The sequence below is a fragment of the Podarcis melisellensis genome (assembly GCF_964234715.1).
Source record: "Podarcis melisellensis genome assembly, chromosome: 14".
Classification (NCBI taxonomy): Eukaryota; Metazoa; Chordata; class Lepidosauria; order Squamata; family Lacertidae; genus Podarcis; species Podarcis melisellensis.
This window is the reverse complement of record NC_138546.1, coordinates 12,385,518-12,403,639: the sequence shown is the minus strand read 5'-3', so window position 1 is coordinate 12,403,639 and position 18,122 is coordinate 12,385,518. Positions and strand designations below refer to the sequence as shown.

At 42.6% G+C, this 18,122-nt stretch overlaps 1 protein-coding gene across 1 annotated transcript in view; it reads right to left on the bottom strand.

Moving 5' to 3' along the window:
• DNAAF5 (dynein axonemal assembly factor 5) overlaps nt 1-18,122 on the bottom strand; it is a 27,372-nt gene extending 9,250 nt beyond the window's left edge. The window contains exons 1-9 of the mRNA XM_081889146.1: nt 17,549-18,122; nt 14,435-14,619; nt 13,748-13,872; nt 13,147-13,262; nt 9,326-9,558; nt 6,954-7,166; nt 5,803-5,946; nt 3,065-3,233; nt 2,384-2,531 (exon numbers count right to left, since the gene is read on the bottom strand). Of these exons, the coding sequence (XP_081745272.1) occupies nt 2,384-2,531; nt 3,065-3,233; nt 5,803-5,946; nt 6,954-7,166; nt 9,326-9,558; nt 13,147-13,262; nt 13,748-13,872; nt 14,435-14,619; nt 17,549-18,107 (1,892 nt within the window). The 5' untranslated portion in view covers nt 18,108-18,122. The remainder of the gene's footprint in view (nt 1-2,383; nt 2,532-3,064; nt 3,234-5,802; nt 5,947-6,953; nt 7,167-9,325; nt 9,559-13,146; nt 13,263-13,747; nt 13,873-14,434; nt 14,620-17,548) is intronic.

The following is an 18,122-nucleotide window of genomic DNA, read 5'->3' as shown; positions in this document are numbered from 1 at the left end:
AAAGAAAGTGCACACTTGCTTATAAAGATGTGGTAGCTGTTCCAACATGGGAATGTGTCTGGCTTTTGCTCAAAATGAGACTTAAATTGCACCCTTCTCTTCCTATTGGGGACCTGAATTGCTCTCAATATTAGTAATTATCAATAAAGCACCATTACTGTGATTGTAACATTGAAAACATGAAGACATCATGTCCCTTCCCCCGAGAATGGCTTACCCATAAAGCAAAAACACATGATTTCAATTTGTCTTTGTTAATGGATGAAGAGAACCCCCAGAAGAGCAAAGGGGAAGACAGGCCTCAAGATAGTGCTTGAAAACAGCAAATCTTGGGGGATTTAAGCAGTATACTAGAATAAGAGACATGAAGCCTCTTTAACTCCACCCCCACCCCTGAGAAAGAAGTTGAAATGCAGCCTTCAAATAATACTTCATTTTTAAATTAAGCCCTCCTAAAATCGATAGATTGGCTCCTATAGCTATTCCTTTCATGCAGATCCTCTGAATGACTTTAAGAAAATGTTTCATGAAAACAAGGTTGCAAAGATAGCTTTTTTGCATAGAGTCACTGCAGTTACAATAACGTCAACATGGAAAATCAACAGGTGCAGCTTTTTCCAGTATGGAGATAGTAGCGAGTGTAGCTATGCCTATTTATTTTTGCCTGTCCCACAGCTGTTGAAAGGACAGAACCACTGTCAATCCTACATAAAAATGCTGCTATATTTGGCTTATGGGATCTTCCTAAAGTAAGCAGTTTTGTTTTTGTTTCTAAATGTTCCAAAAGTACAGGTTCTACTTCAGAGAGGGGTAGGGAGACCATGACCATTTGTAATCCAGTTAATACAGCTTCTGTTTAAGATTTCCTAGCCTCCACTTTACCAGATTAACAACAGCCCTAGGGACTTTTCTATGTGTGCCTGAAAAAGTCCAATTTAAACTATTTTTGTCTTTGGGCCAGCTTGGTTACAAAGATTGATGTACAATCGCTGACATCATTTTATTCTGGAGTGTCTCAGAATTCATCCTTCCCTTCTCCCGCCCCCCCCCCAAAAAAAAACTCCACCTGAGGCTGCAGAATGTCAAGGGTTACAATGCAAAAAATGGCTGCTTGCCAGGAGATTAGGCAGGTGTTGGGACTTGCAGGCTGGCTCCAGTCCAAGCACTTGAAGATTCAGAGGATGTCCAATGCGTGGCATAAGGTTGGGAGTAGCAGAAGCAGCTTCTGAAAATGCCTCCTGCCTTTTCCCCAAAACCAACCCCACCCCTTTAATCCTTATCTACCTCAGGGGTTCCCCCTCATTTCCCCATCATACATTCAGCACATGTCTACATTTGCTGCCAGAAATAAATCAAATCTCACTATGCAATAATATTTCAACATGTTATTGCCATACATTGTGGGAATTCATAGATCAGGGGAGGGACAGCATTCTTCAGTCAAATCCACTCTACAGTATATATGCTTTCTACGATTTAAGCAAATGTCTAGAGACACAAGGAAGGTCTCTTACTGGAAAATTCCCATCCAAGGACCTGTAAACTTAGGAAGTCCCTTTTCTACACAACAAGCTTCTAGGCATGCATGATCATGAGTACAGTTCTAAAATCATAATGAAAGCTGGGGTTACTATGGGCATAACTGAAGATGTGTTTACAGTGAGCTTTGAATTGTGTCTCTGGGTTTTTCCATTTCTGGACTTGGCCTATTGGTACATTTTATATTGCTTTTATACAATTTGTGCCAGTGCGCTATAACAACTTCCTTTGACTGGGACTATATATGAGACAGATTGAGAATAGAAACATCTGAGAACAGGTGTTATTGTGAAGGAACCAAAGAATTGCAGAGTTGGAAGAGACCCTAAGGATCATCTAGTCAACCCCCCTGCAATGCAGGAACGTGCAGCTGTCCCATATGGGGATCGAACCTGCAACTCTGGCATTATCAGCATCATGCACTAACCACATCAAACAGAGCACCAAACCACAGCTTCTCTTTAAACAGCAACTGGAAATCACAACAGGCAATGCTAGAGTTCTCATGTCATGGTCAACCACAGTTAAAAGTTTGTTGTGAATGCACAAATGGCACCCATTTCACTCTGAAGGAATTTGCACCCAATGCAAACCAGAGCAACAAACTTTGGACTTTTGGTTTGTCTCTCTCCGAACAAATCATGAATTGAAGCTAACTTTGTTTTTGGCCTACCAATCGTGGTTTAAGTTAAGCAAGCCACAATCCCGTTTTGGACATAACGCTAAGCCAAGGTTCATGGTTTGTTGCCCATGCTAGGAGATTAAACAAAGTGAGTGAAATCAGTTAATAGCTTATTGTGAACATAATGCTTTACGCCATTATGTGCCACTGAATGGTGCTTACCCTTGAGAATTGACGGTCTCATTTGGTTTCTGAAGCAACTGGGATAAAGTACTGAATAGTTTCAGACGCATCCTGGGATCTCTAGATGTCTGAAGACATGTTTTAAGAATGAGAATAAAATCCTGAAGAGCTTTGCCAATCATAGGGCCTAAAAAATAAAAGTGGAAACACTGTGTTTTGTACTAGCAGGAATTAGTAGTATAGTATACCTTGCATCAAAAGGCTTAGCGCTGAAGACAAACAAAAGCTGTAAAATAAATTAAACTCTTCCCTCTTGAAATGGAAGAAAGCCAAAAACACATTTTCTTTGGGATTTTGGAAAGACAAGGCCTGGGAAACATACATAAACTCCAATGTGCCAGAATATTTGAACCCACTTCAAGCTGAGGTTGCAAACACCAGTTTGAAGCAAACCAAGGTTAGCATGAACGTTGGTCCTGATGCAATACTGCCCCATGGAAAAATTTCAAAAGAAAAGATAGAGGGAAATATGCACAATCGAAGGGAGAAGGAAGCTCACAGCTGCTAGTGATCGCTTAATCATGATTAAAAGGTAGGGGGATCTGTATTTGCATTAAGCCTATGTTATCCCTATCACTTTAGAGGCTTCATTCCTTTTGGAATTATTGTGTTCTCCCATGATCGTTCACATTCATACCAACGCTGCTAAGTCCACATTACCTGAATGAGTGGCAATCACATCAAACTGTAGTAATTCTGGAGAGAAGCAGGTCCAACGATCGTGAGTTGAGGATACCCATTCCATAAGCTCAGATATATGTTGTTGATAAAGGCCAACAGCACCCTCCAAGTGCTGCACCTGAGCCAATGCATCCATTGCCTCTTCTAACTGGGGGGGGGGGGGGGAGAGAGAGAAAGTTTAGAAAGTGTTGGTTTTAAGCAGCTCACCGTGTGAATCCTCACACAATGGGCTGTTAAAAACAATGAAGCCTTGAAAACATGATTTATTTATTTTTAACCGGCTGACTAAGAAGAGCGTTTAGCTATGATTTTCAGATCATGCCACACATGAAATGATCCTTTAAACAGCCACCTTTTCTAGTGATCAGTTTGTCTGCCTTCAAGACACAACTGTTTTATTTTTTTAATCTAACCTGCAGCCCATTTATATGCTCTGATATCTCATCTCGACTCTGGTGTGCCTAAATTGCTGTAACCTGCCTTGGGACCTGCTGACGAAGGGCAGGTAAGAAATATAATAGTAACAACAAAAGAAAATCCCAAATCCAACTGCCTGCTTAATCACTCTGTCAATTCTTCTTAGGTTGCTGCTCCAGCTTTGATCACTTCTTAAGATTCCTGTCCTCCTCCATTCGACTGCCACTTTGACTTCTTCCTTCCTTCTTTAGATAGTCAGTTCCTCTGCAACAATCAGGACCTCTCTTCCCTGCACTAGTCTTGCACTGGGAACATTAGGCAAACGGAGCACATCTGCCTGTCTCTGGGAGCCTTGGCTTCAGGCTGCAAAACAACTATACCTGGGGAGCACTGCTTGGATAATAAAGTATGCATCATCCATTTTCAGGATTTTCTCAAAAAAAAAAAAAAAGATGTTAAGCAAAAAGGTGAGGTTCTTAAGGTTCAATGAATGTATTGTTCAGCAGGAAAAGGCTCAATTTTCTCAAAGGACATCTATTTGGATGCTATCAGCACTGAACATTTTCTTCCAACTTGTCTAGACAACCCATTTTTCTTCAAAATCATGTTGTTCAGGAATTTATTCTTTTAAAATACACCAAACAGCCCCCCCACTGAAAAATGAGATTCCTGTGACTTTGTACAAGTGTCGTGACTTCATACCTCTAAGTATTCTTTCTAGCTTTTGTGTATAAATTAATGCAGAATTAAGGTGTATTACATTTACAGTTTTGAAACCAACTTTCAAAATTATGACTTTTTTGGAAGTTGCTTGTCAGTGACAAGGGCCATAAATACCAGCTGAGATTATCATGCCTAGAGCAACAGGACAGGAAGTAAAACAGTCATTATGAAGAAGTAAGTGAAGAAGCAAGTCTGGCAACAAAGCTTGCTTGGGCCACCAAAGAGCTACTATGAAAAGATGGCCGCCTGATTTATTTGGCATCCGACTTGGGAAGAAAGTGATTTATGGTTCGGAGATAGCCATCAGGAGGAAAAAAGGCCAGCCTTTATCAAAGGCATCTTTGGCTGTTGCCTCCGATTTTAAATAATGACTGAAACATTTTTAAACTTAGGATGGGTGTGGAGGTGAAAAGGGCAGCTACTGAAAAGACATTGCTGTATCCTTTGACTAAGTACAGAAAGAAAACTTTAAAAGAAAAACATATTCTGAGTTATCGCAATTGGCACAAAAAAGACTAGTATCATTAGCAGCTGATTTCTTTACGGTTTTGAGAGAATGCATAACCTTAGGCTGAAGAATACCCAATGTATTCCCTGTACAAAGTATATTTTGGGTTTGCTCTGACTTGCAGGTTTGTGGTTGCTCCCCCCCCCTTCTTATTTTTTAGCTAAGATCACCCCTTCTGCAGCATGTGCAAAAAAACCACACACTTGGGTCTTTTTTCCACAATGCTAGCTCCAAGAGATTAAAACAAATCCACCCTTTGAGACCACTTCTTTATGGATAATCTTTTCCCTTCGGGGAAGTTCCAAATAAAGGTTTTATAATGAAGCTCAGATAGTACTCTGAAATCCTGCCGTGAAACATGGTACACTGCGTAATTAGTGAGGGTAATTAAAAAGGTCTTGGTTTTTAGCTTTTAGTCTGGCGGCTTACAGGAACGGACCCAGCTTGGTGATAGAGCACACGATTCGCATGCAGAACGTTCCCCAATTCAATCCCTGAAACCTCCACTACAAGGATTTTAGGTAGCCGGTTTGGGAAAGGCCCTGCTGAGGATCTTGGAGAGCTGCCATTAGTTAGACAAAACCAAATTGTACCACCGATAGAATCTGGTGTAAGGCAGCTTTGCTTTTTCTGTTGTATCATCACTTGGGGACACTACAAAGCTTTGTGGGCTAAAGCAGGGAAGCCTGTAGACCCTTCCAAATGGTGCTGGTGTGTAACTCCTGTCATTCATGACCATTTGCTATGCTGGTAGGTGCTGATGGTAGGTGGAATCCAACAACACCTGGATGACGACCGGTTCAACGTCCTGAGGATAAAGGGCCAGCTTTGGCAGGCCAAATATGGTGAACAGGCTTAACCATGCTGACCCCGTGCTTAGTACATTTTCAGGCAGTAATTTTTATTTTTCTATTTTTCAGACTGCTTTGTTTTTAGTCTTTGCTGCTCAGTTGCGAGAGTCTGAAGATGCCACACCTGGAAAGAACCAGTAAGTTCAACGGCATCTGACTTTAGGAACCAAACAAAATCAAAACACAGGACCATACAGCAGTGGTTCTGTCAATGTTACCTTCACATGCAAGGGTCCAGAAGTTGGTATTGCCGTTATCGTTACCAAAACCTTCGTTAGCTGAAGGCTTACTTCTTTACAGTCCTCTTGGCATACATCAATGAGTGCTTCCACACAGCAAAGCAGCTGCTCCATGTAAAAGACCTACCAAATACAAACAGAAAGGAAATGCTTCCACAAGGCAATTGTTGACGTTCTCGCATTGCTCCACTGTAAGTCACATGGCCATATCCATGCTATTTCATGGTGGTCATGAAAGCCTGTTTTCTCCTGTAGTTACAACTATGCTCTGTGGCCAATGGCCATGTAAACACAACAGGAAACAATCATTATATGAAAAGGACCTATGGGTCTTAGTGGACCCCAAGCTTAACATGAATCATGAGTGTGATGCAGCAGCAAAAAAAGCTAATGCTATTCTAGGCTGCATCAACAGAAGTATAGTTTCCCAATCATGGGAAGTAATAGTCATGCTCTGTTCTGCCTTGGTCAGACCACAAATGGAGTACTGTCTGCAGTTCTGGATGCCACAATTTAAGAAAGATATTGATAAGCTGAACATATGCAAGAGAGGGCAAACAAGATGATCAAGGCTCTGGAAACCAAGCCTTATGAGGAGCTGGGTATGTTTAGCCTGGGAAAGAGGGGGCTGAGAGGAGATATGATAGCCATCTTCAGATATCTAAAGGGCTGTCACACGAAAGAGGGAACCAGTTTGCTTTCTCCTGCTCCAGAGGCTAGGACCTGAACCAATGGATTCAAGTTACAAGTTCCTCTGAAACATCAGGAATAACTTTCAGAAAAGTAAGAGCTTTTTGACAGTGCAACAAACTCCCTTGGGATGTTGTGGACTCTCCATCATTGGAGGTTTTTAAGCGGAGGTTGGATGGCCATCTGTCATGGATGCTTTAGCTGAGATTGGACTGGGGTTGGACTAGATGACCCTAGGGGTCCCTTCCAACTTGATGATTCTGATTACTGTTACCAAAGCTGCCCTAAAAATGGTTGTGGATGAAGGGTGGTATGTAATGTAATGTAATGTAACGTAATGCAATGCATCAAGCCTAAGGAACTATCTGAGACAAGACTTACAAAGACTTACAGGATCTGGATACTGTCTATAATTGCAGCTTATTTTGCATTCTCCTTACCTCTTCAGACCGCTGTCTTATTTCAGTGCAGTCCAGTGTGCTGGCAAGGTACACCAAATGAGGCTGCAAGACTTTCCTTGGCGAACCCCTTATAACTGCCGCTAGAACCATGAGGTAGGATGGCATAGGCACTTTTTTGAGGTCAGACGTGATTAACTTCATAGATACCGCTGGGCTGACAAAGGCGCCAATCAGCTCTGCTGCATTCACACACTATGAAAGGGAACACAAACACCTTGCCCAGATTATGAGAGGCAAAGGACCAAACAAATTCAACATGGCCATTTTAAAAACAAAAAACGAGGACACCAGCTTGCTTGCCTTTGCTCATTTTTTAAAAATGCTTCAGAAATTGCCTTGTAGGCCTTTCCACTCTTTCACTCATAATTTTATGGATGACAAAGTTTTCTTGACATGTATCAAAGAAGCTCAGAACGAGTGCTCAGATGCCTTCTTTCAGCACCAACCTCTCAAACAGGCATCATGCCAAATAGCATATTGATGGCTTACAAATCTACTTTAAGCCATGCTTCCACATTCTGGTTTGCTGGCTAGTAACAAACCACGATCTGTCAATTCAGATACCATGCCACACCATAGTAAGCTTCCTTAACCATGGTTTGGAGTGTTGCCTCAAACTGAGCCCAACTTTTTACTTTTTAGTGAGGAAGAATGGCAAATCCTAAGAACAAAAGAAGAAGCCTACTAGATCAGACCAGAATCCCAACCAGCTGGAATCTTGTCTCCCCACAGAGGCCAAAGTGATGCCTTGGGGAAGCCCTTGGGCAGGACACAAAAAGAGTTGCCTTCTCCTCTTGCTTCTCCCAGCAACTGATACTGACAGACATACTGCCTTTGAATCCCAGAAGTTCAATATAGCCATCGTGACTAGCAGCCACTGATAGACTTTTTCTCCATGCCATTCCTGCACACGCAAGCTTTGGAACACTACAAATGAGCAGCATTCAAATCCAATTCGATTATTAATTTTTCAGACATGGACAAAAATGCAATATTCTCTTCAACAACATTATCATCATTTATAGTTTTGCTTGCAAGTTTTACTAACATTATGAAATGGGAAAGAAGACACTTAAGCATTATTTTTACCCATAGGAGTGTCTTTTCTACTGTTCACATGCTGTACTGCTAAATAAGCATGCAAGCTTTCTTAAGGTTGGGTTTTAAATGGCACCTATTGCAAATAATAAAGTGGATTAATTATTGCTTCCACAAAGACAAAGGAAAACAGCAGGAAGGAAGCCTAAACTTGCCATGTCTGAACACCGATTAAAGGTATCACATGGAACACACATACTTTAATATAGTGGGAGGATTATGCAGCAGAAAGAGAAGAAAAAGATAACGTGAAATTAACTAGAAAGGGCATGAACTGCACATAGTTTTAAAATGGAATTTATCCCCCCAAGCATTTACACTTTAATCTCCTGCTTATGATTTTTAAGAGGCTGTTAATGCTTCACTTGGCCAGCACCACAGGTGATACTTGGAACAATCTCACCATTGATCTGTATAACCGAAGAAATATACATTTAGTTTAAGAGTGCCTGTATAAGTTTCCTATCTGCCCTGATCTAGCAAGGATGATCCACAAGGTGGATTGCCTTCCTGGACTGTCTCCCACACATTCAAAAAAATTGCATAGCATGCAGGAAGAAAAACATCTAGGACTTGGTTGTGCTAGGTTTACTATGGTTAACAACCATGGAGCACAGTTATGTGTGGGGAAAAGGTCTCTGCAGAGAATTTACTAAAATGGAAAAAAACCAACAAAAACGTTTCCAGAAAATTTCCAGCTGGATTTCTCCATGGAATTTTTTTTCACTTTTATGATTCATATCATAAAAACAAATCAATAACTAAATGAATGGACACAATCAAATCAAATTTGAATGGATACAGTATTAGTCAAATCTAAAATAAAATTATAATTAACTTCTTTTCCTAGGAAACAAATATATTTATGCACTGCAGCATTTCAGGAATGCTAAAATTAGTATAAACAGTCCTGTCCTCCCCTCTTATAATCTAAACAATGCAAGGGAAATCTGTGCTACTGAGTTATCTCTTAAAATATTTACAAATGTTCCAAGAAACAAATGTTCCAATAAATGTTCCAAGTAAAGCTTTGAATTTGTTTGAACCTAACATTTAAACCACACACAGCTATTTAGCTATTAGGAAAACTTTTAGAATATTTATGAAGCGTGTAACATTAAGCCAACTTTTTAGTTTTACCAAAGACAAGTCCGTTAACATGCTAAACGAGGTCTCTGTCAGCCCAGAGGCGCAGAAATCTTTCTGGAAACTGTGTTTCACAAAGGGGGTGAATTTGAAATTTGCAGACTTACATTCCTAGTCACATTACTTTCCTCATCTGAGCACACCCGGTATAGAGTTCTAAGGAGGAGTTCCATGTGCTGTGTGATATGGTCCTCTACATGTTGCAATAATATAACCAGAAGCTGTGACGCCTTTATTCTAGTGCCCTCAACCCAGTCAGTTATATCATGGCAGAGACCAGGGAGTATTTTGAAGATGTTTCTGATCACCAGCTCCCGACATCCCAGATCTGGACGAGTCACTAGAGTGAAATAAAAAATTAAAGAAAAAAGAGAGTGGGAATTCAGGGTTAGGGAAAGGCCTGTGAAACAGCTGTACGCTTTTAAGGTCTTGAGTCACAACAGGTATGCCTACAATGAAACCAGAGTATGCAAGCTAGACCCAAAGCACTATGCACATTTTGTTTGCGAATGCATCAAAAGGAAATGAGATAATCTCACAAAAAGAAAGGGTCAGCTCACATAGGTGGTGCTGTTACCAAACCTTCTACCTGCACACCCAACTATTTGCATGGACAAAGTAGTATTGGAAAGTGGTGGTACAGAGAAAAGAGATGACCAGTCATGATAAAGGGTATCACAGAAAGGGCACCTAAAAAAGTACACATGAACCTCCAGTTTATATGCAGTCTTCTGCATACATATGGAAAAATATGAACCTTACCCAGCACCCTTATATATGTAAAGAGGTCTACAAATATCCCATAATGTGATTTTTTTAATGCTCCAGATGCACCTTATCGCTCACTTTTCTGGCTTTTTCCATTGCAAAACCCTGAAAAGGATCTCTCCAATGTCCTATCCCCTCCCCCATCCCACCAAACTGCTCTGGTGTTTGATTCAGAAACGTCAGAATATGGCTTTATTCTTTCTCAGGATGTTGCTGTTGTTGCTCTTTTCCAACATTGCCAGTATGATTTGTAAAACCTTTTCCTGAAATCCGTCTGTTTTGTAGGATGTATAGTTTTAATTACCTTTGCTGACAGAGCTAACAAGTAAGTTCTATCGAAACAGCCTGCGATTTGGCTGGACACTCTTGATGGGTGGACATAACATTCTTTTGGCAGTCTGGCATGAACTGTGAATAGCAGCTATAGGCAATTCAAGACTAATGAGGTGTCATTTACTGTCCAGATGTAAAAGACACAAGCATGGCCCTAAGAAATGGGCAATGGGATACTTTATTTCTTATAATGTAAACTGCTACAGCCTAGCGTTCCGTTCAAACATTAAGAGGTTGAGTATCCCACCTTCAGAGGAGAGGTGGATGGCAACCAGAGACAGGGCCTTATTTGGTGGTGGCACCGCTTATGCAGTTTTCCCTCCCGACTGAATGATCCGTCCAGCACTTCCCTTTTAAATTTTAGATACCGTGTCCTTTTTAATCTGCCCAAGCTTTTAAGAAACAACACTTTGTTATCCGATCTGCAGAGAACTCTTACGTAGGTCATTTTATTTATTTCAGGGTATTTTCTCATTTATTTATTTTTATTGCTTGATGCTTGCTTCTATTTTTTTCAGTTTTGCAGCTTTGGGTTTTTAAATGAACTGTATTTCAAAAGGTCTTCTCGTTTTTTATTAATATGTATTGTGCACCACTTTGAACATTTTATTTTTTAAAAAAAGGAAACATAAGAGGCAGGACATGCAGTTCTGAAATAAAGATAAATGAAGACAATGCTAATAGGAGGAGGGTTGTTGGTAAAATGGAATTGACTGAAGGAGCGGACTCTCACAAAAGAAAGCCCTCAAGCATACTGCAGTTTTGCATGAGGCCCTCTACTTGTGTGGCTGTACAAATAATAAAAAAAAACCTGATGTAAAACTTAAACAGGATGCAGAACACAGAAGTGTTTGTGAAGCACCTACTTAAAGGGAAGGATCTTCAAAGGCACTCTGAACTAAGGCTTCTTTTTGTCATGGAAGAGAGCATTTGGATTATGGAAATTGACAGCAGAAAAACAAAGAGGTCAAATTCAGAAATCCTGCCTGAGAAGACAAAGATAGAGAGTGGCATCCCATTTGACCAGAGGCATCTCCCCCCCCCTCACCCCCCAACCATTTTTGACTGGTCCTTTTCAACAGTTCCCTTCATTTCTGATGCACAAATGCAGCTATTTCATCCGCATATCTCACTCCTGTCAAAGGCTTCTCCGCTGCCCCCTACCTTTTCCTAACCTGTCTGCACCCCTATCCTAAGGCAATGCTTTCTTCTTCTTCTCAGTGGAAAGTCGCCCTATTGTCAGGATGGCTTTCAGTTCCTTCTTTGCTTTTCACCCTGACCTGCAATCTCTGTCAACGGGAGATCAAAGCACACTGGGGCAGAGGTGTCAGGTTCATTAGCTTGCAGCTAGAAAAACTGGGGTTAGAGAGAAAAATTCAGCGGCAGGGGGAGGAAGGAAAAGGGTGGTCTGCATTTTGGAGGTGAAGTTCTTCAGAAACCATTTAGCTTATGTTAGAGAGAGAGGCAGATACTGAAATATACCTGTTACATGGATGTTGGAGATTAAACTTGATGCCTTGGAACGTAATGTGTTTATAATGTTTATAATGTGTTGGCACTGGCATGATTAGACTCTACGTCTTGCCTTGATCTAACTAACACTGTGATGTGTACATAAACCCCTATCTTGTAACCCCTACATAAATGGGGTTGCCTGTATGTAACTTGGTAAAGGGATTTGTTCTTGTATTTATTTATTTATTTATTTATTTGGAATTTTCGAATCAATTGTGCTTTACAACTTGAATAAAAAAGGGAAAAGGTGCCATAAACTGTGCCAAATATTTCCCCAACAGGTTGTTTACAGAAAACACCAAAATAAACTTTAGTGAATTTCACCAGGTCCAAGAGTTTTGAAAATGCCCCAAATGTAAAACGAGGAAGCATTTGCTACTACCATTGAAGACGTCTGTTGAACATGTTAAATCATTAGCAGTCACCTTGTAGCACAGGCACCACACGTTGCACAAGCTGCAGTCATTTGGGGCAAAGTTGAAAGGACCTGTAGCCCTGGCTATTCCTATACTCCTGCCTTGGTGTCCCAGGTATGCTAGCCCCCAGCTCAATAAACTAAAATTACACCAGAGCACAGAAACCTCTCATGTACTGCATGAAAGCAGCAATCTCTCATACTTTGGCCTCATCTTACATCACAAAAGGCTTGCCAAAAAGACTGGCCACTGTTAAAGCTGTGCACAGCCAGGTAAGAGCTTGTCTCGTACAATTCTTTAGTAAAGGGAGAGAGAACAAGAACCATTCCACAAGCCTGTTTTGAACTTCTTAAAAGATATAGTAAAAAATTATCAGGTCAGTTGTCTAAAAAGGTCCATAAATCTTTCCACAGGAGATGCAATTACAAGATGTTAGAAGGCACGATGCATGAAAAATCTCAGCTCAGCTAGGCAGTTGGGGGGTTGCCCAACCTTGTGATCTACACTTGTTTTGCAAAGAACATTGTCTCACACAGATCCCTTAATGCTTGTTATTACTCACCAGCTATCTCTGCTGCCTAACAATTTATCTTCTAGCACCCGCTTGGCTGTTATGCCTCAAATTATTACAGTAGTCTTACCAAAGCTACTAAGTACTCTATCATCACATGACCCCTAACTACAAAGAGATTATCTAATAGACAAACATTTTGTTTTTTGTAATATTTCAAATTTTTAAAGAACAGGTTAAGTTTCCAAATATTTCAAAATGTTTGCATTTTACTTTCTCATTAAGAGATGCTTTGTACCTGCCATATCAAATAGCTGCTCATTACAGGCTTGAAATAATGGGACAAGAAATTTGAACAATTTGAACATTTTTTCATTATACTCACATCCTGGAGGATAATAAGGTGGCACAACATAGAAGTCAAGTTTATCTTTAATATCGTTCTCGTTTTCTTTTTCCCATTGTGAGCCTACTTTCTTCCAATAAGTAAGAGCCAGTTCTCTAAGTGTAAAACAAAGGCATCAAAAACACACATTATATATAACATACACAAAGAAGTTTAACAAATGTGTCACTTAAAAACAACGAAATCCCTTTTCAGCAAATCTGAAAGTGTTGGTTTTTTTTTTTTGTTTTTTAATCACACTCTGAGGCAATCTCCACAGCTGCATATCTAAGGTCCCTGGAATGTCGTACATGTAGTGTCAAAGTACAATCTGCATGTGCGAATGAGCCATCACAGATTCATCAGAATAGACTGACCTTTCATATTGCCTATTTCAACTCAAAGGACATACTTTTCAGTGCAGAGGTTAAAAAAAAAAGCATTCAGCTGAGAGTCATCAAGTAATGAGAGATCCTTAGGTAATTGGATGAGAAACAGTTGTAGAGCGAGGCAGCATGGTCCCACTCTCTACTTTAATACATGAGCTGCAACATCCAAATAGAGCATAAATTATATAAACTGGATTCTGAGTTCTACTTACTTGTTTTCATGTATTTCGTCAGTAAGGCCACTGAGTAACAGAGGAATTAACTTGTGAAAATAAGAATATCTATCCCGCAGGTGGAGTAGCCACTCTCCAGTGACACTGGTAACAGCCTCTCTAACCTAGAAATGTTTAAAAGCAGTGTATGACACATTTACATCCATCAAATATAAAAACAGACCATTGTACTACAGTTTTTTTTTAAAAAAAAAACCCTTAACTCATGCAGCCTGAGGTTTTGGTTAAACTTCTTTTAAAAATAAAGGTTCAGCTTTCTTCATACATCCCTGCAAGTTCTTTGAGATGGAGGGGGAGGGGTTTGTTTGTTATTATGTTATGTGGTTTTGTGATTTTATACTGTAAACGGCCCTGTGATCTTTGGATGAAGGGTGGTATATAAATTTAATAAATAAATAAATAAATAAATAAGAAATAAAAAGAAATATAACCCAGGCAGGCTTTTACTTTATCCTTCATCATAACACGCAAACTGGTGTTCCATAAATTTAGTTTAAAAAGCCTCATTTCAAACAGGAAAATCTTAAAACAGTCTTGGAAATCTGGCAATAAATTAACCTGAAGAGAAAAACTGTTCAAGATTGAAGTGCTAAAATCAAATATGGTCTCTCACATGAATCTTCAAGAAATAACTGCCTGGTTACAATTTAGCCAGAACCAAGTTACCTGTGGGATCTCATCAAAACACCGCTGGGCTAGGTGAGAAAGCACATCGTCCAGAGACTTCACATTGCCAAACTGAATCACTGCTCCTGTAGCCTGAATGACAGCAACACGGACTCTATAGTGTTGATGGGAAATTGCTTGCATTAAGGGATTGATCAAACTTTCTGACTGCATGTGAAAGGTATCTGGCAGAGGAAAATAAAGAAAATTTATGTTACTTCTGGTGAAGTAGTGTAGTTAGGTGTGTGCACTGTTTTACAATAGCACACAGAATGCTGAGCAAAGACTTGGACAATACCAATATACAGCCTCCAATGAATCTGTAATGGTGCTGTGGAATGGTAGAACAGCAATCTTAATCTTACTGAAAGATTTCATTTCAGCTGCCTTTTTCTGTATTTTCTGCAGGGGGCGGTGGAAATGGGAGGTCACAGAAAGGTCAAAGTGGGGACAAGGTGAGCTTTATCATACATTATTGATAGAGAACTATTTCACATTAACATTCTTGTCTTAAACCTGTTTCTTATGAATAAATGTTAATGATTTAAATCGTATTTTAACCTTCAAGTAGCGCTGTGGGTTAAACTGCAGAGCCTAGGACTTGCCAATCAGAAGGCCAGTGGTTCGAATCCCCGCAACGAGGTGAGCTCCTGTTGCTCGGTCCCTGCTCCTGCCAACCTAGCAGTTCAAAAGCACGTCAAAGTGCAAGTAGATAAATAGGTACCACTCTGACGGGAAGGTAAACGGCGCTTCCGTGCGCTGCTCTGGTTTGCCAGAAGCTGCTTAGTCATGCTGGCCACATGACCCGGAAGCTGTACGCCGGCTCCCTTGGCCAATAAAGCAAGATGAGCGCCACAACCCCAGAGTCGACCACGACTGGACCTAATGATCGGGTTCCCTTTACCTTTTAAGCATAGATGACTGCATTATTTTAATTCCCAGTTTATATGTGCAAATTGCCTTCAGATAGGGTCTAACATACTGGTCTAGCCATGCAGGGGGGGGGAGGGCAGATTATGTCTCTTGGGGGTGACTGCCCATCCTCTTCTGACACCACCTATGACTTGGCTTCTTCAGTCTGCTGCTCTTAAAGACAAAAGCAACCCAGGCTGTTAAGTTTTCATTTCTCCTGTGGTCTTTTAGTAAGATGTAGTTGCCTTATATACAGAAGCAGTCCTCTAGCTCAGTATTATTTGCCACACCGGGGTCACTAACATATGCCCACAGAGGCTTTCTCTAGCACTCACAGGGTCCTCCCCACCCCGGGGCACATATACAAAATTAGGTTTGATAGCAGATTTTAGTTGTAGGTGTGTACTGTGGTGCCCAGAGGAGTTTCTCACTTCCAAATGTGTCCCCCATAGTTGGGAACTCCTGGCCTACACTCACTGGCAGCAATGCTCCAGGGTTCTAGACTGGGTTCTTTCCCAGCCCTACCAGGAGATACCAGGGGCTGAACCTGGGACCTTCTACATGCAAAGCAGATGCTCTACCAAGGAGCTGCGGCCCTTTCCCCAAGTGCAAATGTGGGTAGGGGGAATCACATCCACACCATATTAATTTAAAGCACGTGGCTTCCCTGAAATAGAACTACAATTGCCAGCACCCTGAACAAACCAGAGTTCCCAGGATTCTTTTCGGGTGAGAAGCCATGTGCTTGAAACATATGGCATGGATGTGGCCAAAAACAGAGCTCCTGTTCCATCTCCACTGTCAGTGGCATTATAAACACCATTTGCTGGGAACACTGGTGAGCCGAGTACTCTTGCCACTGTGAGAAGAGGATGCTGGATCAAATGGGCCCCTGGGCCTAATCCAGGAGAGTCATCTTCTTATGCAACTTCATTTGTCCTAAGAGAAGGAACAATGATGTGTAGGGCTTCCCTCACGCTTGATCTGGAAGCTGCAATTAGTCTAGAATGCTGCAGCCGGAGTCAGGAGTAACACCTTGTCAGCATATAACACCTACGCTAAGAAATCTGCACTGGTTGCCAATTTGCTGCTGGGCGTTACTATAAGTATATGAGCCCCTATCAACTTCCGACCAGTTTACCTACAAAATCGCCTTACCCCGCATGCGCCCACTTGACTGCTTCGATCGGCACAACTGGCACTTTCACAGGTGCCATAGAATACCTGCACCACAAATTCAATCACTTCGTGTGGCAGCATCTGCACTAGGGAATACCCTGCCTATGGAGATCAAGCAGGTCTTGCCTTCCCTACACTCGTTTTCGGCACCTGCTATAAACATTGCTGTTGAAGCCAAGCGTACCTGGATACTTAGAAAGTGGAGGCAATTCCAATCTATTTTAGCCGGTTAACTTTTGAATGTTTTAAGGAAGGGCTGAGGTTTTTTATTTCTTGATTTTACGGTTTTACCTTTTGGTGAACCGCTTTGAGATTTATTTTAAATGAAACAGGATAGCTCAGTCAGTAGACCACGAGACTTTTCATATCAGGGTCTTGAGTTTGGAGTCCCACGTTGGGTGAAAGATTCCTGCATGGTAGAGGTTGTATGTACAACCCCCCACCCCGTGGCCCCTCCCAACTCTACAAATCTGTGATTCTGTGAATGAATTTGAGCTGTGGTCTAAACCACGGAGCCTCTTGGGCTTGCCGATCAGAAGGCCGGTGGTTCAAATCCATGTGACGAGTTGCGCTCCCTTTGCTCTGCCCCAGCTCCTGCCAACCTAGCAGTTCGAAAGCATGCCAGTGCAAGTAGGTAAATAGGTACTGCTGCGGCGGGAAGGTAAACAGCGTTTCCGTGCGCTATGGTTTCCATCACAGTGTCCCGCTGCACCAGAAGCGGTTTAGTCATGCTGGGCACATGACCCGGAAAGTTGTCTGTGGACAAACGCCAGCTCCCTTGGCCTGAAAGCGAGATGAGCACCGCAACCCCAAAGTCGCCTTTGACTGGACATAACGGTCCAGGGGTCCTTTACCTTTTTTCTTTACCTTATAGCAACCCAACTCCAGCTGGGGGGAAAATACCTTTTCTGCCTTCTACCCCCGTCCCAAGCCAGGCTTCTTCTCTGCACCCTCCCCACCCGCCAGTCCACCAGGCAGCCCCTTCCTCAACCCCACACGCATCTCCCCCCCCCCTGCGCGCACCTGGCATGGCCTTGGCGCAGGCGGCGGCTCCCGCGCAGCCCTCTCGCTTGGCCTGCGGATACGGGTCGAGGAGGGCGCTGCGCAGGGCGCGCACCAGCTCGGGCAGGTAAGGCGCCAGGGCGTCTCCGCGGCACGCCTGCAGCAGGAGGCTGAGCAGCTGCAGGAGGCCCAGGCGCAGCTCCTCGCACGGCTCGCCTTCGCCCGGCGGGAGGCCCAGGCGCTGCGCCAGCGTCGGCACCAGGAAGGGCAGCGCCTGCTCCGGCCGGCTGCCCTGGCTCACGCCGTGGCGGGTCAGCTCCAGCGCCAGCTCCCGGCAGCGCTCGGCCGGGTCGGCCACCAGGCAGCGCGCCAGAGGCCGGAGCATCTCCTTGGCGAACACCTCCTGGAGCACCGGCGGCGGCAGCGGCCGCTCCAGGACCGCCGCGCGGAGGCCGGCCAGCGCCTGCAAGCGGGACTGCCGGGACCCGTCCTGCAGGCGGTCGAGGTGCCGGGACACCGCTTGGCTGACCTCGGCCACCCGAGGGTGGTGGTCTCCGATGGCCCCAGGCTCGTCGGCCATGCTGCCGCGTGCCCG